At 40.4% G+C, this 18,463-nt stretch overlaps 2 protein-coding genes across 11 annotated transcripts in view; one reads left to right on the plus strand and one right to left on the minus strand.

The window, feature by feature from the left end:
• PIGN (phosphatidylinositol glycan anchor biosynthesis class N) overlaps positions 1-18,463 on the plus strand; it is a 169,830-nt gene that overhangs the window by 28,629 nt on the left and 122,738 nt on the right. For all 9 annotated transcript variants that reach the window (XR_012157360.1, XM_073332239.1, XM_073332240.1 and 6 more), the window contains 3 exons: positions 1,511-1,609; positions 10,961-11,067; positions 16,633-16,757. Coding sequence is in view for 8 of the 9 variants with exons in the window: in XM_073332239.1 (XP_073188340.1) it covers positions 1,511-1,609; positions 10,961-11,067; positions 16,633-16,757 (331 nt within the window). In the remaining variant the exon portion in view is untranslated. The remainder of the gene's footprint in view (positions 1-1,510; positions 1,610-10,960; positions 11,068-16,632; positions 16,758-18,463) is intronic.
• Positions 1-18,463, minus strand: part of LOC140907079 (uncharacterized) — a 32,234-nt gene that overhangs the window by 12,490 nt on the left and 1,281 nt on the right. The window contains exon 2 of one of the 2 annotated variants that reach the window (XM_073332245.1): positions 7,378-11,184. The exons of the other annotated variant lie outside the window; for it this stretch is intronic. Coding sequence (XP_073188346.1) covers positions 7,471-8,889 — 1,419 coding nt within the window. The 5' untranslated portion in view covers positions 8,890-11,184 and the 3' untranslated portion in view covers positions 7,378-7,470. Of the gene's footprint in view, positions 1-7,377; positions 11,185-18,463 lie in introns of those variants that run through there. 2 annotated transcript variants of the gene reach the window in all.

Raw genomic sequence — 18,463 nt, forward strand, 5'->3', positions numbered from 1 at the left:
CTGATCCTAATGAATGGGTGTCCTTATTCACAACTGGCCAAGTTTGGATGCAGTCTCAGCAGAAAGGCCAATCATTGAATGGACATGGTGAATAAACTTGTCCATCCAGAACAGAGTTGAGGTACATTGGCAGGATAGCAAGGGTTAAGCATGAGCTTCCTCTGACTGCTTTACATGTACTGAGTGCTAAATTACATGTACTGAGGGCTTCAGTCTTCAAGGCTATCAGTCTAGCTCTTTTGACAAGAGCTGTGTTTTTTTACTTTATAAAAATAAGAGCTGAGGGTATGGGTGCGGAAATCCCAATTATGTCTCCCCAGATTGGTGGAGATGAGATATACCAAAAAGACAAATAATATTTAGTTTCTAGTGTCAGAGGAGCACAAACTGCTTCATTCCTTAATTCTTTCCTGTGTCCCTTTGATTGTGTCACAGACATTTATAGAAGCTAGAAATAAATAAGGCTACTATTAATTTTTGAGTGCTGGCAGTGTTTTTTCAATGCTGTTCAAAAGAGAGTTTTGTAATCCATCCCTATTGGGCCGACGTGGGATTTATCCCCAAAGTATATATTGCAGAGCTTTCACTTTGTACTTCCATAGTTACGTAGATAGACCAATACACAGCTGTGCAAATCAAGCTCATTCATATAACTATAAAACAACTAGATTATGTTTTATTTATTTATTTATTCTTTTAAATTTATTAGAAGATGGTAATTTAACTAACAAGCATACAGCCAGTGCTCTAAGTGCCCTGACAATTTTTAAAATTAATCTCCAGTCATTAACTCATATAACAAATAGATTGCTTGTTCCATTAAAGGTGAATGAAATTACGCACAGCCTCTTAGTGCTCCAACAGGAGGTAACCCCTCTCCTTTCTCCCTCAATTCCCTCTCTCTCTTTAAATGCCTGGGCAACAAATGAACCTTACAGCATGACTGGAAAACTATCAGATATTCACGTTATTCTCCAGTCTTATAGGTAGTACTTGAACTCTAAACCTGGTGGAATCTTTGTACTACACATGGAGAAGACCAAACTTTCAATCACTTATAACTCTCTTATTAATACAGGTATTAGCCTGGAGGTTACTCTTCCATGGGTACTAGTAAAGTTCAACCAATTTTGAATTATGCATGCACAAAATAAAGTCTTTAAATTATCTTACTTTGGAAAAAAAATAAGTAATTTTGTTTGTCATCCTTGCTTAATGGAAAAAAGAGTGGACAGTTTTTGCTTAAACTTACTAAAACCATTGACACGAGATCAACTGTGAAGATCATCAGCCAAAAAAGGTTTTTTCCCCCCAGAGTTATGAGCATAAGCAAATGGGGTTAAAATGGAAGTCAAATGTAATCTTAACTCTAGCATTTACTATTAAATATTATAATAAAAACTTAAAAAATGTTCTCTATTTTTAGTACTATTAATCTTTAGACAGTGGGCCAGATCAGGCTTTCTGTTACACCTGAACAACCCTTTAACATTAATGTTTGTTTTGACAGGATGGAAGGAGAACCCAGTAGAATTTGATTCAGTTTTCAATGAAAGTAAATATACTTGGAGCTGGGGAAGTCCAGATATTTTACCTATGTTTGCTAAAGGTAAGCTTAAATTTGTGCACATTATTAGCTGATAAACACTACATTGGTGGTTATGATGTGGTTTAAAAGACTAGTCAGAGAGGTATTTGCAGGATTTACCAGCAGCTAGCATTTCTGTAGGGCTTTGTTTGTTTGTATTATAAATTACATTTTACATACAAATTATAAAAAAAAAAACCTTACTGAAATACTACATAGAGGAGTAGGATAAGTCCTGGTCTTTTGCAATAGGTAAATCAAATTCTCCAGCAATGCCTTATGGTGGTTGTGACTTTATTAACACAGAGAATGCTAACACGTCTTTTCTAGCAAGAAGCCTGTTAATTTGGGAGTGGGGTGGAAAAATTCCTCATCACCAACCAGAAAAGAAAACAAGCTTTAAATAGAGCATAACTTCTCACTACTGTTTATGGTGTATTCTGATGCTTTCCTAATCTTATCTATCCTTGGATATGCCATGCAAGGGAAAGAAGCAGTAACCAACTCTGTGCTGAATGAGTACCGAGGCTATTCTCTATGTGTGCAGCTGTTTGTTTGTTTTTTTTAATTGCCCCAAAGAGGATGGAGGATTTGTTTCCTCCCACATCCACACCAGCTGATAAAGTGTTGGGCTTATCTGGGGAGCAGGCTGCACCACCCCAAATCAAGATCTTCCTGGCTTCACACTTTCTCCAGTGTAGGGCTGTGCCGAAATAGTGCAATTTAGCCCCAACTGTAGTTTCTTAGGTCCAGTGTGTGTGATATTAAAATTGCATATACTGTTGCAATTCTGAAACTTCTGTAATTTAAAAATTACTGTTAAATTTGACATAGCTATGACTTTCATTAAGAAACTGAGTTTTCCTCATTTTGTTGTTCCTGTGCCTGTTGTACATGTTAAATGGAGATGGGATTTACTAAACGTTTTCTCACTCCTATTTTAGATTACTAAAATATAAGTGGGAATACAGTATATGGAAATGCAAACATGGAGTGTTGTGATGCTATCTTTGAGCTCAGAATTAGATTACTAGTGCTGATCTCTCAATCCCTGGGTTGGTAAAGGCTGGGAGTACACAGGAAGCAATGTGCTTGGTCCTAGATATTGTTTGCATTTCAATATACTGTATTCCCACTTATATTTTAGTCATCTAAAATAGGAGTGAGAAAACGTATAGTAAATCCCATCTCCCAATGTGCAGACATGTCAGCCAGTTAAGGGACTTCTAAAGGAAATTCTGTCCGGTCCTGATCAGAAGGATGGTGGCTATGCTCTGGGGACTTAGAGTAGGGTATATAAACAGGGGACAAATTGGGGATCCTAGAGACTGTGAAAAGGATGTGGAGGAACCCCCCCAGCCCTGCAAGAAGAATGTACGTTCTACTGTTGTAGCTAAATTTGAAATCCATGAACCAGAATAATATGATAAACTCCAGGACTTCCTCCCCCTAGATAATTTTAGAATTGAGAGAATTGTTTTAAATATATTTAATGATGACAGTAACTGTACTTTGCCTGAACCCCATTATTTTCAGTGATTGGATTAAGAGAGAATAATTTGTTCCCCCCCCCGCTCCTTTTTTCCATTTCTGCGTTAATCTAAAAACAGTTTTATGATTAGCTGTAAAATATCTCTTCTGGGTAATCTATCTTTCCCAGGACCTCTGCTTGAAGCTTGGGTTTGCGGGGGATGGGAAGAGAATGTGGCATCCAGCCCACTGGCAGATTGTTTACATTTTTGCAGCCATGTGTTCTTGGGAAAGGATTTGTGGAATTCAGTTTTAGTGTACTGTGCTATCTTTCACTAGCTTTGTTTGAGAAAGTAGGTAAATGGCTAATTACCACACCACTTGAGAAACTTGTGGTACAATCTGACATTGAAGTAATTAAGAAGCATATACAACTCTGGAACATGGATTGAAATAAGTAGTTTCTAAGGAGGAGTTAAATTCACCTTTATATATTAGTGGAGGTATTTATTTTTGCTTACTATAAAGGTTTGTTTTATATGCTAACAATATAAAATAACAAACTATGGTCCTTTATACCAATGGTTCTCAAAGCCGATCTGCTGCTTGTTCAGGGAAAGGCCCTGGTGGGCCGGACTGGTCTGTTTACCTGCCACGTCTGCAGGTTCGGCTGATCGCGGCTCCCAGTGGCCACGGTTCGCTGCTCCAGGCCAATGGGAACTAGGGGTTGCAGTGGCGCAATGGGTTAGCGCAAAGTACTTATAGAGCAGTGTTGTGTAGATTGATGCTGCAATTGTGAGTTCAAACCTCACCTGGAGCACCCGGTTTCTTTGGGGGGAGGGATAGCTCAGTGGTATGAGCATTGGCCTGCTAAACCTAGGGTTGTGAGTTCAATCCTTGAGGGGGCTATTTAGGGATCTGGGGCAAAAATTGGGGATTGGTCCTGCTTTGAGCATAGGGGTTGGACTAGATGACCTCCTGAGGTCCCTTCCAACCCTGATATTCTATGATTCTAACCACTGCTTTATACCAGTTGTTGACCGCTTTATAGCTAAGTAGTCAGAACACTCACATGAAAAGCCTGCTGTCTGATAATCATCAATGAGTAAAATTATAGTTTCCATAATTGAATTAGTTATCCTTGACTTTTTCAAACATTTGAATAAATCATCCAAATTTCAATGTAACTTCTACACAACGGTTGTATATTCCAGTCTAAGCTAACCAGGAGAAAAATACTAGCTAGCATGGCTCTATCTGAAACAATGCTTAAATATAGTTTCTCAGGACAGTTCCTTGTCTTGTCAGAAAAGTCTATTAGAGTAAAGGATTTATTATATGTTTCAGTAGAGAAACCTAAAACATAATAGATTCTTTGTCCCCAACTAAAATAATGGGGTTTAATTGTTGTTTTTCTTAAATACCAAAATACTGATCCTTAGAAATCTGATTTTCTGAAAGATTTTTGACCAAGGTGATTTAGTCTTTTATTTTCCATTGGTCACAGTAGCAGTTCCATACTTTAATGTACAATATATTTGCAGATAGATTTTAATTCTGCTTAAACTGTATCTCTTTCTTTAATGAATGCATTTAGTCTTTGAATTTAACACTAATTTTTCAGAGGATAATTGAAGTTTCTAAAATATTTTAGTGTCAAATATATATTAATTTTTGCCAAGGAAAGATTTTAAAAATGGTCCGTTTTAAATTTGGCCTTGAAACTAGCTAAACCACCATAGTCCTCGTGAGCCCCAAACTTCAAGTTCACCCATTTTCAGTACATATCAGTCACAGACCACTTTTCAAATTTTGGACTTAAATAGAAAAAGAGTTTTTTCCCCCCCAGTCCATCATTACTGCTTTAGCCAAGAAAACCCAACTGCTCAGGTCCATCAGCTACTTTTGTTAGCAGATGCCAGCTGCTCTCTGCTGCCCAGGCTCCCTTGGTTCACATTCCATCACAGACAGCCTTTCTTCCTGTAGAGGGGTTTGGCTGGGACTCGTCCCTCTCCGGGGCGGCGGAGAACCACACCACCTTGGTACTTCCTTCCAGTTGTTGATGGGGAATCTCGCCGTGGCAGCAGTAGAGGCAAACACAAACAGTTATTCACGCCTGGCCTGCAGTCGGCGGGTAGTAGTGAGTCAGTGGCTCACGCCCTCAGGCAGAGGCTGAGCAAACAGTTATACTTGGCAGGCCCAGGCCCTGTGTCAGGGCAGGGCAGCAGAGTGTCAATGGCTCAGGCCCTTAGACAGGTACTGAGCAAAGGCAGGTGAACAACCAGCCCAGGGACTTGGGAGAGGGGGAGACTGCCACCTGCGAGTTGGGTGGCAGGGGGACGCAGGCCCTCCCACTCCACTGTGTCCCAGCCTGGGGCCCTAGCAGTGGCAGAAGACCCACTGCTGCATCAGTGGGGATCCTGGCTGCAACACCCTGACATAGGCTCTGGAGTGCTGCAGCCAAGCTAGGGTAGGCTGTCCCCGGGCTACTTTCTAACTCCCCCTCTAGAGGTACCTGGGTCTGGATGGTGTCCTCCGGGGGAGGGGTCAAGCACCATGGGCTCCTCTGGGTAACTGGCGAGGGGTAGGCTTGGCAGCTCCTCTGGGTAACTGGCGAGGGGTAGGCTTGGCAGCTCCTCCAGGCTCTAGTCAGCGTCTGGCGTTGGTTGGGTAGGCCAGACTTCGGGTCCGCCACCAGTTGCCAGGGTCTCCCAACCGGGAGCTAGGCTGCAGGCGTCTGGCCTCTCTGGCGGCTGCTCCTCTAGTGAGCTCTGGGGTTGTGCTTTTATACTTCCTGTCCTGCGCCTTGACCTCTGGGGGGTGGGTGCAGGATTCGCTGGCTACATCCACTTTGGTGTCCGGAGAGGCTCATCCTTCTCTGGGGTGGCGGGAACCACACCACCTCACTACAGTTCCTAACTGCCTTTTGCCTTCATCCTTTCTGTGCCTCCTCCCTACGAGTTCCTCACTCCTGGGCGCATACTAAAGTTTACTATTGTGAGTCCCCCTCTGACATAGATGTTAGAGTGGTGCTTCCACTGGTGAACCATGGGGAATTGGTCAGACAGAGAAACTGCCGCAGTAGCAGAGCTAGGAGCTCTACTTTTCAGGAGACATAATGTTATATTTGGCTTTGTCCATGCTTAGGTAGGTCTGCAATAATATGTGAACAACTCATTGGAGCCTTGATGGAGACTAGATGAGGCTAAGAATTCTAATGCTGCTAACTAGAACTATGGTTGTGGGGTTCAGAGATACAGACAGGCCGCATGTGGGGCATCCTCAGCAAACACTGTTGTTCAAAAGTTCCAAGTTGCATCACTGACACAAAATCCATGAAAGCAAGCACCTCAAAGGAGCATACTTATTATGTGAGTAACTGCTCTTTTTTTCTTGAAGGGTCCTACCCTTTGCCGGTTCACATATAGCATGCCTGACATACTGTTTTAACAGCATGTTATGCCTAATGAATCTGCTATTAATGACTAGCGGAACCAGATACACAGTTCTCAGCTTGAAGACTGACATGCATCACCCTCTAAGATGCTGACCTTGCATATCCCTTCTGCACTCTTTGAATATGACTCTGGTCCCTACCATGAGGTTGCAATCTGTTGGTGAGAAGACACATCAGACAGAGAAATCTGATGTGGGAGGTGCTGATATCTGCCACCTCCTCTCCTCCGGCAGTATAGAGGGAAAAGGAGGCTTTCCCTCTCCTGTCAGTTCTGTCTCCAAAGATAGATACTTAATACACAGTAGAAAGAAAAGGAGTACTTGTGGCACGTTAGAGACTAACCAATTTATTTGAGCATGAGCTTTCGTGAGCTACAGCTCACTTCATCGGATGCATACCGTGGAAACTGCAGTAGACATTATATACACACAGAGACCATGAAACAATACCCCCTACCACCCCACTGTCCTGCTGGTAATAGCTTATCTAAAGTGATCATCAAGTTGGGCCATTTCCAGCACAAATCCAGGTTTTCTCACCCTCCGCCCCGCCCCCGCCAAAACTCACTCTCCTGCTGGTAATAGCTTATCCAAAGTGACCACTCTCCCTACAATGTGCATGATAATCAAGGTGAGCCATTTCCTGCATAAATCCAGGTTTTCTCACCCCCCCACCCCCATACACACACAAACTCACTCTCCTGCTGGTAATAGCTCATCCAAAGTGACCACTCTCCCTACAATGTGCATGGTAATCAAGGTGGGTCATTTCCAGCACAGATCCAGGCTTTCTCACCCCACACCCCCCCCCGGCCCCCCGGGAACACACACACACACACACACACACACAAACTCACTCTCCTGCTGGCAATAGCTCATCCAAACTGACCACTCTCCAAGTTTAACCAGAACGTCTGGGGGGGGGGGGGGGGTAGGAAAAAGCAAGGGGAAATAGGCTACCTTGCATAATGACTTAGCCACTCCCAGTCTCTATTTAAGCCTAAATTAATAGTATCCAATTTGCAAATGAATTCCAATTCAGCAGTTTCTCGCTGGAGTCTGGATTTGAAGTTTTTTTGTTGTAAGATAGCGATCTTCATGTCGGTGATTGCGTGACCAGAGAGATTGAAGTGTTCTCCGACTGGTTTATGAATGTTATAATTCTTGACATCTGATTTGTGTCCATTTATTCTTTTACGTAGAGACTGTCCAGTTTGACCAATGTAAATGGCAGAGGGGCATTGCTGGCACATGATGGCATATATCACATTGGTGGATGTGCAGGTGAACGAGCCTCTGATAGTGTGGCTGATGTTATTAGGCCCTGTGATGATGTCCCCTGAATAGATATGTGGGCACAGTTGGCAACGGGCTTTGTTGCAAGGATAGGTTCCTGGGCTAGTGGTTCTGTTGTGTGGTATGTGGTTGTTGGTGAGTATTTGCTTCAGGTTGCAGGGCTGTCTGTAGGCAAGGACTGGCCTGTCTCCCAAGATTTGTGAGAGTGTTGGGTCATCTTTCAGGATAGGTTGTAGATCCTTAATAATGCGTTGGAGGGGTTTTAGTTGGGGGCTGAAGGTGACGGCTAGTGGCGTTCTGTTGTTTTCTTTGTTAGGCCTGTCCTGTAGTAGGTGACTTCTGGGAACTCTTCTGGCTCTGTCAATCTGTTTCTTCATTTCCGCAGGTGGGTATTGTAGTTGTAAGAATGCTTGATAGAGATCTTGTAGGTGTTTGTCTCTGTCTGAGGGGTTGGAACAAATGCGGTTGTATCGCAGAGCTTGGCTGTAGACGATGGATCGTGTGGTGTGGTCAGGGTGAAAGCTGGAGGGATGTAGGTAGGAATAGCGGTCAGTAGGTTTCCGGTATGGGGTGGTGTTTATGTGACCATTGTTTATTAGCACTGTAGTGTCTAGGAAGTGGATCTCTTGTGTGGACTGGACCAGGCTGAGGTTGATGGTGGGATGGAAATTGTTGAAATCATGGTGGAATTCCTCAAGGGCTTCTTTTCCATGGGTCCAGATGATGATGTCATCAATATAGCGCAAGTAGAGTAGGGGCTTTAGGGGACGAGAGCTGAGGAAGCGTTGTTCTAAATCAGCCATAAAAATGTTGGCATACTGTGGGGCCATGCGGGTACCCATAGCAGTGCCGCTGATCTGAAGGTATACATTGTCCCCAAATGTAAAATAGTTATGGGTAAGGACAAAGTCACAAAGTTCAGCCACCAGGTTAGCCGTGACATTATCGGGGATAGTGTTCTTGACGGCTTGTAGTCCATCTTTGTGTGGAATGTTGGTGTAGAGGGCTTCTACATCCATAGTGGCCAGGATGGTGTTATCAGGAAGATCGCCGATGGATACACAGTAGATATTTTTCATATCTCTTTTGAAATGTCATAATATAATCTAAAATGCAGTGAAGTGTTTCAAAATTTTCCATAGAAGGACCCATTGCACCCTCTGTTATTTTTTTTACATTAATACAAATTCTTCATCCAGGTAGAAATTAGGGTGGGGAATGGTAGGAGTGTACCCCTAATCAGCCCATACACTGCATACTTAATTTTGGTTTCCCGGCTCTGGCACATCTCAGGGACAGGAATTTGTTTCAGACTGATCCCCAATTTCTTCTCCTTGTTGTATCCCATCACCAGAAGATGGTATAACAATGCATCATCCTATGATATCAACAAGGCCAGTTGCAATAGCCACCAAAGCTGATGAGCTCTGCCTCCTTTTTTGGTATACTTTATCCACTCAGATCAACTCCATTGACAGTAATAAACAGATTTTTAAAAGTGCCTTGGAGGATTCTACTCACTATTCTGACAGCAAGTCAGCAAACTATAGTATGTGTTCCGGATTTTTAAATAAACCCCATTGTAAAACAGGGATGACACATGAAGGGCTACATCTTTCAGGTTCCTGTCCTAAAATCCTTTAATGGTATTGAAGTTTTTGTAACACTTCAGCTAGGCTTTAGTATAATCCAGGTAAATGTTTGCTCTTGAGCTTGGTATGTTAGTTCACCCACAAGCCTGGAAATTGCACTATATAATTGAACAACCAACAAATCAGTTGGATTCTATGTTGCTATGAACTGACAGAAAAACATTTCCCTGTTGGGAGTTTATACAGAAATAATAGAAATAGCCTTGCTTGGAGCCCTGTGACTTCAAAAGCTCAGCCAGACTGCAGAATTTGTATAAGTTCCACCTGATTTCAGATCTCATCAGGACTTCAGAAATTCAGTACTTTGATGTGTTTTCTCTTTTCTCTGTTTCACAAGACAGCATGATATAGTCTTTAATGTGTACAAAATGAGATTGTCTTGTCCAGATACTATATTTTTCCACGTCAGTAGGACACGTTGTTGCACGTTTGCATTTTTCTGAAAATTCTCATTCATTAAAGTGACGCCTGCCTTTATACATCAGACCTAATTTTTAAAGATATAGACTTTGAAGATTGTGCAGGTCTCAATCCATTCCTAAATTATTCTTGCATATTACAGTAATGTGGTTGCCCTCCTGAGCTGATTGGAAGTAACTAATTTGCATCTTACCTTGAGTTTTCTTTACTCATTTTTTTTTCTGTTTAAATCTGAGTGTCGTTACTTCGTTTATTAAAGTCTCGATGATATGGCATTTCTCACTTGGTTTCACATTAGGTTTAATATCTGGAAGTTAGAAGTCTTAGTTTTTCAAAGTTAGAGGTAAAGATTTTTTATATTTGATTTTTGCATCTTTGATCACCAATTCCAGACTAATGATCTGCACTTTGACCTCTTGACCACCATGTTGCAATATCTGTGGTAAAATGGCATTTTAGTGGCCTTTGGGTATATCTTTTCTTAATCTTTTCTTAATTTCCAGTTATTAATCTGTGTCAGAGTGATAGAACCAGTACAGTAGAATCTCTTTGATCTGAAAATCTAAGTTCAAATACAGCATCAAGCATTTATTACTTATGTGAAAAAGTCGTCCTCTTCGGGGCTGTCTAGATGGGGTGCTCAGGAAAATTAATCCAAATTAACTAAAGATGTGAATTTGAAGTGGATTAATTAACTGCATTAAACCCTGTGTGGACACACACTCATTCAGAAGTAAAATGTCCTTAATTCTATTTAGTGTAATTCACTTCCTTAGTCTCCTGGAGTTGGGAATCATATCCCCATCTCTGACATTGATATTATCGATACACTGGCTGATAAGAGAATAGTTATACAACTCAAGAAACAATAGAACATAAAATGAGGAGAGAATTAAGATTATTCAAGAGGCATCTCTTCTTTCTAATCTCTTTTCTTGTCCTTGTATGGGTTTATCAATATTTTGCTCCCTCATGTCCTGTATTTTAACATGTAATCTATATATTTTTTTATTAAGGAAACAGAAGTTTAATTTTCTTGCTTCTACCCAATATTGCATCTGTATTGTTGTTTTTGCAGGTGCCAGTGGGGATCACGTTTATACATACTGTTACACTGCAGAAAAGGAAGACTTTGGAGCACAAGATGCAACTAAACTAGACACTTGGGTTTTTGACCATGTTAAGGTGAATAAATATTTCGTTTTATATCACTTATGCATTATAGACACAGGTTGCAACTGGGCAATAGAAAAAAATACTTACCTCTGGGTTTGTAATAAGGTCTTAGGTTTCATGTCTGACCTGGAATTTGGAGATAATTAATATACAGTACTGGTTCCTTGAACCAAATACTACCACTGTTACAATTGATAGTAGTAAAATATTTATTGTTTGAACCCTACTAAAAGTGTTTTTGAACACTCTCCACTTCACTCTTTCATACCAAGGTTTGCTTGTTCTTCCATAGAAAATGTTTTAAGCTGTTGAATGACTTCCTAAAATAAAGCCATAATTTTTAAAAGCAATCTGGGACCCATTACTGAGAACTTCTATCAACTTTGTGAAGGATCTGTGGTTGTGGTTTGTATTTTATTTTAGGGTATCATATCCATACTAAAGCATTTTGGTGTGGGAGAGACAGGAAATTCTGATCTCTTTGCTAATACTATTAGGGTTCTTTTTATCCAGCATAAGTGTGTAGTGTCATTCATCATAGTATCATGAGGTATCCACTCATACATATTTTAATATACTAGTGGAGATATCTGTTCAAGGGATAGGCATATTTTGAATTCCCCAATTATCATGACATCAAAGCTACAGTCTAGACTATGATATGTCAGTTTCTGCTTGAGGAAAAACAAGAGCAAAATGCTATGACATTAGTTCATTTTAACAAAGCTCGAATTATCTTTACAACTTTCTGATGCAATAACATTATTTTCTTCTCAAAATATTCAATGTTGAACTTTATATATAGGGGCAAAAAGTATTAGTATTCCTCAGGTGGTCATCCAGTTTCAGAGATGGAAAACTATTAGAACTAATCTACAAAGTCAATAATAAAAGTCAGCCACAATTTAATGTCTTAAAAATACACTCTAACTTACGGTCATACTTAGTTGATCTTGTGTGGTTTAATGTAGATATTTAAGGATACTTGTGAGCCTTCATTGTAAATAATGTAGTTGTAATTCCCCCTAGGGTGGCCTTCTTCTGCTGGTTGGTGTAGAGGGAAGGTAATACTATGAGCTCACACTGCCCCTCCTTTCTGTCTTTGGGGAAATCTAGAGTGAGTGATGCTAGGCACTCCAGTCCGTGGGCGCGCACACAGTGCAATGACTTGTGTCATTTCCAATCTCCATGACCTAGTCTAAACACACAAGTGAACTGGTTTAACTTAAGGTGTGATAATTTTTAAATGATTTAGTTAAATTGTTGTACCTTTGTCTTTGGAGACTCTTAAATTGGCTTATATCAGTTTAGCTTGCCATGTAAATTTACTGTTATAACTATTTTCAAGCCCCTCTCTCGTCGACTTACTTTACTCTTCTCATCGGGGGTAGAGCACAGGGGTCGACTGGAGAATGATCTGCTGTCGATTTGGTGGGTCTTCACTAGACTCGCTCAATCGACTGTCGGTGGATCAATCTCTGAGCATCTATCCCGGCTGTAGTGTAGATGCAGCCTCAGTGTTTTTAAAAACTGGCTTTAGATAAAGCACTAGAATGTAAGACTGCTCCTTGCAGTAAACTCTGACAAGGGTGATGGACTAAATGACAGAGTAGATCTATAACTTCTGCGTTTCCTAGTGCGTATCTACAGTATATCTTTTGTAATGACAGGTGACACACAACCTTAAACTACTGAAAATGCAGGAGTGATTCTAACTGATCATTCAAATATTCAACACATTTTACACGATAATGAGGTATCTGCCTATTTCACGGTGGGTGGATTAATTTATTTCCATTGTTCACATCACTTTCCTGAATACTTAACAGATGGGTATTTCAATGTAAATTCATTCATTGTAGGTTAAAGTTAAATTAATCACTTAATCCCTTTTCTGTTCTCCTTAATTAGAAGAATTTTTACTTTTTCTGATCACCAGCTGATTTAATTTTTAAAAAAGAAAAGCATATTACAAGTCTACAGTATTCTGGCTCTCAAATGAAAACATTGATAGGAAAAATCAATGAAGAAATTATCAAAGTTTCAATTAGAAATTCATTAATTTAGAAAAACTTGAGAAACTTTAATAGAGTTATGGTGCTTGAAATTTTACATTCTATATTAAACAGGCATCTACACCCTTTCAACAAAATCCACGTAGTTATGACTTATGGGAAGTTCTGTTACTGTCATAGTTTTACTATCCATTTGATAACATTATATATTTTATTAATATGTACAACTAATGTATTAATAAATCATTCGGAAGCTGAACCAGAATTTAAAATTCTTACCCACTTTTTTGCAAAATTGTGAAATGTTAACTGTTGCCTATCTCTGTTGTAACACACCTGTATGTAACCCTGCACTGATTTCGGACTATGCAATGTCATGTAATATATGCACAAAGCCAGATGGAGTGCCCACCGCAGAACTTGTAAAATAAGTCTTTCTTCCTGCTCCTATTACACTTCATTATTACCACACTCAACACACTTTCCCTTCTCTTACTTATGCATGCATGTGAAAATTTAAATCTGAAAAATTAACACTTCTTCAAAACTGTATGGCTCCTCTTCTCTGACCTGTTCCATATTATTAGATTGATTGATTGAATGTCAATGAGGTGACTGCCAAGTTGCAGAAAGGAGTGTCCAGAAAATTGTTGGTAACTGTTTTTCATTATAAACCAGTATTTGCTGGTGTCTTTCCCCCCACCCCTCCACCCCCATCAGACTTTCACTGACTATCAGAATAAATTACTACATGGACATCTTGAACTTTGGATGTTTAAAAGCTCACTGGCACTGTTTGCTGACTAGGTCAAATCTCAGCACAATGTAAAAGAATAAATGGACACAAATCAGACGTCAAGAATTATAACGTTCATAAACCAGTCGGAGAACACTTCAATCTCTCTGGTCACGCGATTACAGACATGAAAGTTGCGATATTACAACAGAAAAACTTCAAATCCAGACTCCAGCGAGAGACTGCTGAATTGGAATTCATTTGCAAATTGGATACAATTAACTTAGGCTTGAATAGAGACTCGGAGTGGCTAAGTCTGGCTTTAAGATTAAACTCGATAAGTTTATGGAGGAGATGATATGATGGGATAATATGGTTTTGATAATTAAATATTCATGGTAAATAGGCCCAATGGCCTGTGATGGGTTATTAGATGGGATAAGATCTGAGTTACCCAGGAAAAAATTTTCTGTAGTATCTGGCTGATGAATCTTGCCCATATGCTCAGGATTTAGCTGATCGCCATATTTGGGGTCGGGAAGGAATTTTCCTCTAGGTCAGATTGGAAGGCCCTGGAGGTTTTTCGCCTTCCTCTGTAGCATGGGGCACGGCTCACTTGCTGGAGGATTCTCTGTTCCTTGAAGTCTTTAAACTACGATTTGAGGACTTCAATAGCACAGATATAGGTGTGAGGTTTCTTTTTTGTAGGAGTGGTGGGTGAAATTCTGTGGCCTGCGTTGTGCAGGAGGTCAGACTAGATGATCATAATGGTCCCTTCTGACCTAAATATCTATGAATCTATGAATTATAGAGGGAAAGTGAGATTTTTAAAATTTAATGTGAACTCATCTAGCAAAAGAGAAAACCACAGCGCTGTATTTCCCTCATTTCAGATGGCATTCTGGCTAATTAGGCCTCAAAAGGATTTGCCTTGAAACGTGATCCACTTTTTAAAAAAAAATGTAATTTCAGGAATTTGAAACTTAAATTTGCCTCATTGATATTTTTTTTTTAAATGTAAAAGCAGGCTTACTCTTTCCTACATTCAAAAATAACACTGGTAGTCCGGCTGTGGTCTGGAAGTCCTTGCAAGAGTTCTGATCCTGCAATCAAAAATGTGCAGGTGGACCCCTGCAAAAATTTGTTTGCAGAAAGCAGTCAAACTGAGCATTCCATCAGTTACAGAGTCCCTATTCAATCTATATTATTGTGTGTTTCATGTTTTAAATACCCAGTGACTTCAATTATAGTTTTCTTGAATAGGGACTTAGAAGCAGACTATATAATAATGCCACTTATATGCAGATTTAAGTGACTGGATGTGATATTCTGGGGACCATCCAGACGAGTAATGGGTTCTGTCACTGCTTGCCCTGTAATCCTGGGTATTTTTATGCTATGCAGCTTTTGTTCAGAGCCCTAACAGCAGTAGCCTGCCTACAAGCACAAGGTCTCACTCTAGCTTCCACCAGCCTTATTTCTGGCTGCCTTGCACTTCAAACCCCTGCCAATTTAAGGGCTTCCAGCAGGGAGCCGGGAGCCTTGGTGCAGCCGGACTGCCTGTGGTGGGAGCCCAGGCAGCAACCCAGTGGGGAGCAGGGAGCCCTGAGGGACCTGGGCAGGCACAATCTGCCTTCCAGTGGGAGCTGAGAGCCCAGGAGGCAGCCTGGCTTAGAGCGGGGAGCCCAGGTAGCAACCAGTTTTGAGCGGGGTGTGGGGTGCCCAGACACCAGCCCACCTGGGAACGGGGAGCCGGGAACCCAAAGGCAGACCAACTTGAAGCCGGGAGACCATGGGGTGACAGCCAGAGCTGTGAGCAGCTTTCTTGTCAATTTCACTGCTCCAGCGTGGACTCCAGCAGCAGGGGGAGATCAGACTCACCACCTCTGGGAGTCACCTCCAGCTTCAGGAAACTCTGTAGCTGCTGTCTTCAGAACACAACTCTGAAGGCAGCAAAAACATGAGGGTGGCAGTGCAGTGTCACTAAGAGGATCACGTTAAAATGGCTGTCCGATTGCATTTCATGTTACTGTAATATGGCTGGCGTAAAACCAGATGGCCATGCCAAGGCTCATTTGTTCTGAGACAGAGTGACTTCCAGCTCATGCCTCAGGAAAGTTTCTGTTCAGACATATGCAAGGCAGATGCATGTTCCACACTCCATACATTTACAAAACACTGTTGCTTTGATTTGGTCTCTGGAGATGAACCATATTTTGGTATGTCGGTCCTGCAAAACCTGTTTCCAAAGTAGTAGAACCCAAATCATCCCACTCCCTAGAATTTTTCTTGTGTTTGGGATGTTACTTGTTTGTGTTTGCATGTAGAATGCAAAAATAATGGTCATCTGACAGCTAACACCAATATTTACTTTAATAATAATGGTCATTTAGGAAAAATCTTAGTTTTCTATTTCTCATTCTTATTTGGGATGCCTGGTTTCCCATTTCATATTAAGAAATAAGTGGAAAGTTACAAAGCAGGAGTTAAACTCAGGGATAGTGTGTGACCACCAATGCAAAAGAAAGAAGGAAAGGATGGCTCACAATCCTACCTGCTATCACTGCTCATAGGGACTGTAAAAGCTTAAGAACTGGAAGATTTCTGCCTGTCTTGCTCTAGATGAGCCCCGGCAGTGAAAATTTTACTGGAATATTATCTTCAGATAAGCAGAATAACACAGTAATTAATTTTCTGTTTCATAGTTTTGCACAATACAACTCCTCTGATATAAACATTAAATAAAATCGGCATTTTAATAGGCTGTGTCTCCTTTTTTTCCATGGTTCTCAGAATAACCCTTTGATGGTTTCTTCCCTATAGAACTTCTTCCAAGCTGCTGGAAGTAATCAAACATTGTTCTCTAAAGTAAATGAAGAAAAAGTGGTTCTATTCCTGCATTTGCTAGGGATAGACACAAATGGACATGCTCATCGGCCAAACTCCAGGTAATTTAACACACTAAATATAACTTGCTTGTTAGCGTTTAACACACAATATTTTTGTCCTAAGTCAACTTTTTCTCTGCAACAATATTTACCAATCTAGATAAAATGCTTGCAGTTTTGATGAGATTGTACAAGGGGCAAAGTTTGAAATTGCCATGAAAAATTAAAATCTAAATTTCTTGAATTTTGTTAGTTTAAAATCTTATAAGGTTACATTAACATAGCAAATTTTCATTAATTTGCATATAACTACAGTAACATATACAAATATATTAGCATAATTGACTGTTCTCAGGCAGCCAAGGACTGAGAGTCACCTTGTTCCTCCCCACCTCCAGCAAGAGGGAGATTTGCTGGCTCCCTGACACCTCCAGTCTGTTAGCACCTAAACAATCTTCTCTGGCTATGCCAGCCCTGTCTTTGCCCTACATATTAACAATAGCTGGTCCCTAAGCCCTTTGAAGCATTCCCCTGTAGTATTCAGCCTCTTATGCACTGAACCCTCTCAGAAATACCGGGTTGCCTATCCCCAAGGGAACAGTACACACCTGCTTGGATGATTCAACTCCAAATCAGGTCCTATTTAACACCAAAGCACTGAAATAGATTTCTAGTGAAAACAATAAGAAGTTTATCATCAAAGGTTAAGATTTAAGAAAGAGAGAGAGTAATGATAATGGAAACAGAAATGTTACATATAAAATAACATATTTTCTAGAGATTAAATTTAAGAAGCTAATCTTCTGTCTAAGGAAGTCTGTCTCACCCAAGTGTCTTTTATAGTGCTTATAACTAGGACAAGTTGGGATCCTGTTTCAATAATGTAATCACACTGTCTTGATTACTTCCTCTAGTGCAGGATAAAGGGATGTCTTTTTGCTTTCCACTTATATTTCCCAAAGTCGTCTGCCCCAGAGACAAGGCAACCCTAGGTGGTTCATTCTCTGATGTGCTCCTTTCCTGTTGACTCCATATGTAAATAAGGCTTTCATTGTGTTGGCTTACAATGCTTAATTTACATTTGACAGGGAGATACACATCTTATCTCCTATCTGGAAGAACCCTGTTTTTCTCTTTGGTTGGTGACAAACTTCAGAATGTATATTTTCAGTACATATACAGCTCCTGAAATAGCATCTGTACGTACATCTTACAACAATATTCATAACCAGTTTGACACCGGCTTTCATTTAAGATCTCACATGATATCTGCTCGGGTAAATGCCATGAAAGTGGTGTGCTAGTTGTAGTGAATTTGTTAGGAGTTGCTGTTATGGAGTTGCCTAGTTGGCATTGAGGGGTTCTTAGGGTCACAGCATATATCTCTTAATTCTAATTATCAAGGGCAGTAGCAAACTTATTAATTATACACCTAATCAAAAGAATACCTGGCAGATTATTTGTTTTTCCTTTTGCCCAAAATGAAGTTCAGAGTCCATCTTAATTCCACAGTAAACAGGAAATCCAGAAATAACAAGTCTGATATTGCAGCCTTATTGTAGGTGAACTGCCAAGTTTTTTGGATGGCAATTGAAAAAAGAAAAAATTTTAAGGCCATACATCATTACAAAAACATTTTGAAACAAAATTTATGACAATCCCATTCATTTTCCTCTTGAGTTCTGTTTCCCTTTTTCACCTGAGACAGTGCAAGGAATTGGGGCTAACCTTTGAAAGGCAAAGCACATGACTGTGAGCCTTCTAAA

Source organism: Lepidochelys kempii, chromosome 2 (assembly GCF_965140265.1).
Source record: "Lepidochelys kempii isolate rLepKem1 chromosome 2, rLepKem1.hap2, whole genome shotgun sequence".
Lineage (NCBI taxonomy): Eukaryota > Metazoa > Chordata > Testudines > Cheloniidae > Lepidochelys > Lepidochelys kempii.